We start from the raw sequence: 2465 nt of genomic DNA, 5'->3' as shown, positions 1-2465 counted from the left end.
CCACACTGCCCTGCCCCAGCCCCGAGACTGCTCTGCCCCAGCTCATGCAGTTCCATGCAATCCACCCCTCTGCGACAATGGCATGCCTCGCTGCCCCACCCTAAAACACCAAGCAGCTGATCTACACGTAGTGAAGTGTCGGTGAAAACAGGCTTCTCCTGCTCCTCATTTTAAACACATGCACTTTAATTTTTAAATTGCATGGAAGAGTTAGTCGATGACTATTCATTCTGGCATAGTGTATCGCAAGTAAACCGCATTGGAGTGAGTGTGCAATTTGTGTGCATCGCTACCATTTTCGTGGGAGTTACCTCAATGACACAACATACCTTTGCCAAAAAAGCGCAGAAATATCCCACGTACTTTTCACCAGAACCGAGTGTGTTGCATGAGCCAGTTGTGTGTGTGGATAGGGTTCAGCTGTCTGCTCATGGCTGGCGGACTATATTGCAGTTACAAGCTAGCATGTACCCCTTACACAGGTTGAATACTACATTGATGGTGCACAGCTGCAACTCTACAGGAAGAGACACATCTCAGTCATACCTGCCGAGCAGAAGAAACTCGTTAGCATTGTGTGCCAACTGATGCTAGATACAGGTAGACGATTAACTCAGCTTGCATAATTTCTCGTCTTCAAGAGCGCATCATCAAAAAGGCCATGGTGTCAGTCTATCACCAACATGATCTTACTATTGGCATCAAGCCAATACTTTCTTTTATACTTCGGTGAGATTCAATTGTCACATTATTAATAGAATAATGTAAATTCGCCTAGGTTCTTCTGTATCCTGCCTATGTGCACAGATGTGTGTGTGTGTGTGTGTGTGTCATGTTAAGATATTGTTCTATATATGTAATACTATACATCCGTGTGGGCCTATGTAGAGATATTTGTCTCTCCGATTCCATGCAGATATCATGTTATTGGATGAACCGACATCTGGACTGGAGCCATATTGGGCCATGTTTGTTACCGACTTTATTCGAGAGTACGCTGACAGAGGGCGTATTGCAATTGCAACAATGGACCATCCGAACCTCGAAATGTTCCGCAAGTTTACCAAAGGTATCTCAGGGCCACCGATGAGAGTCTCATTTTTCACAAGTCTATGCTACTAGTATGAATGTATAACATTGAACTTCACTGAGAAGAAAGTTTGCAGAAATGCTGCACTTGTCCTAGCATCATGTAATCCAAAAATATGCACCAATTGCATCTATGCTTTCTACTGTGTGTGCTCTACTCTTTAATTAGTTGGTTACATATGATACACTGTGGCACACCATTTACAGGTGTTTTATCACTTGTCAGAGTGATAGCTGCCTTTGAGTTCTATTGAGTTATTATATTAAGTTGCTATCAAGTAGAGTTATGATTTAACGCCTAACTTTGGCTAAATTTCAGTTGCGATACTCTCTGACGGCAAGCTAGTGTACTATGGAAGCAACAAGGACCTGTTGCCCTATTTCACCTCAAGTCATTATCCATGTCCACCACTGACAAACCCTTGTGATTATTATGGTACGTTAATAAAACGATCAGCGTTAAAACTTTTAGCGTTATATTTAACAGGTTTTTTGCAAGCCCTGTCTGAGAGTAATTGTTTCAATCAGTCTTCCTGACCGTTCTTGTATTTTTCTGACCACTACAGTACTTACTGGTATTGCTTAAATAACAGCAAGTCTCTATAGTTTGGCTAACATGTCTTAGTACACTTGTACATCTTTATCCTTACAAAGCGCTTGAAATCTGTTTGTTTACATCGTGTTGACGTTGTTACTTGATGAAGCCACTTGTTTCTCGCGAGACCCTGTCGCTGTACTTTGACATGGTAACTTAAATTTAGCAGTAGAGATGTTGTACCAGTCTAGAACCACTACGTCACTCAATAAGATGCACTCCTGTCTGGCGGTTGCCGATTTCAAGAAAATTGTCACTATACGAAAGAATCTGGCCGCATTATTCGCTTTATATATCATAACAGCATAAAATCATGGTAATTTTTATATTGGAGTAATCAGTAACATGTTTGCTATTAGGTAAGAATATATTTCGCTATATTTTTCTTGATTGTGCAGCTATTCGTGAAATAATTCCTTTAAGTGGTCACGGGTTCACTATATGGCCACACAGTTGTGCTGTGTATATTCGTGTTGCTATATACAACATTACGTGCTTATCTTGTCCTCATTTTACGGGAATTTGTGTGTTATTCCAGTTGACCTGGTGACTATTGATTTTGAGTCTGTGAATGCAACCGAAGAGTCTATGGATCGTGTGAAAAAGCTAGCGGCACACCAGAGACAGAGGGCGCCACCGATTTCCGATCCTGGCCCCCCTCACACTTTGCCAACGAAATATCGCAATGCAAACTGGTTCAGCCAGTTCTTCTTGCTCTGCAGGTAATTCATAACGTTTTTGCAGTAAAAAAAACAACAATTTGCACCAAGTGTGATATTGT

The 2465-nt window shown here is 41.4% G+C and overlaps 1 protein-coding gene across 1 annotated transcript in view; it reads left to right on the top strand.

The window, feature by feature from the left end:
• Positions 1-2465, top strand: part of LOC106808918 (ABC transporter G family member 2-like) — a gene marked incomplete in the record, with an annotated part of 13194 nt that overhangs the window by 6665 nt on the left and 4064 nt on the right. Inside the window, 4 exon segments of the mRNA XM_014811835.1 lie at positions 483-600; positions 917-1069; positions 1409-1525; positions 2223-2406. Of these exon segments, the coding sequence (XP_014667321.1) occupies positions 483-600; positions 917-1069; positions 1409-1525; positions 2223-2406 (572 nt within the window).

The sequence above is a fragment of the Priapulus caudatus genome, unplaced genomic scaffold, assembly GCF_000485595.1.
Source record: "Priapulus caudatus unplaced genomic scaffold, Priapulus_caudatus-5.0.1 Scaffold314, whole genome shotgun sequence".
NCBI lineage: Eukaryota > Metazoa > Priapulida > Priapulimorpha > Priapulimorphida > Priapulidae > Priapulus > Priapulus caudatus.
Note: the sequence above shows the minus strand (reverse complement) of the source record. Positions and strands in the feature narration are given on the sequence as shown.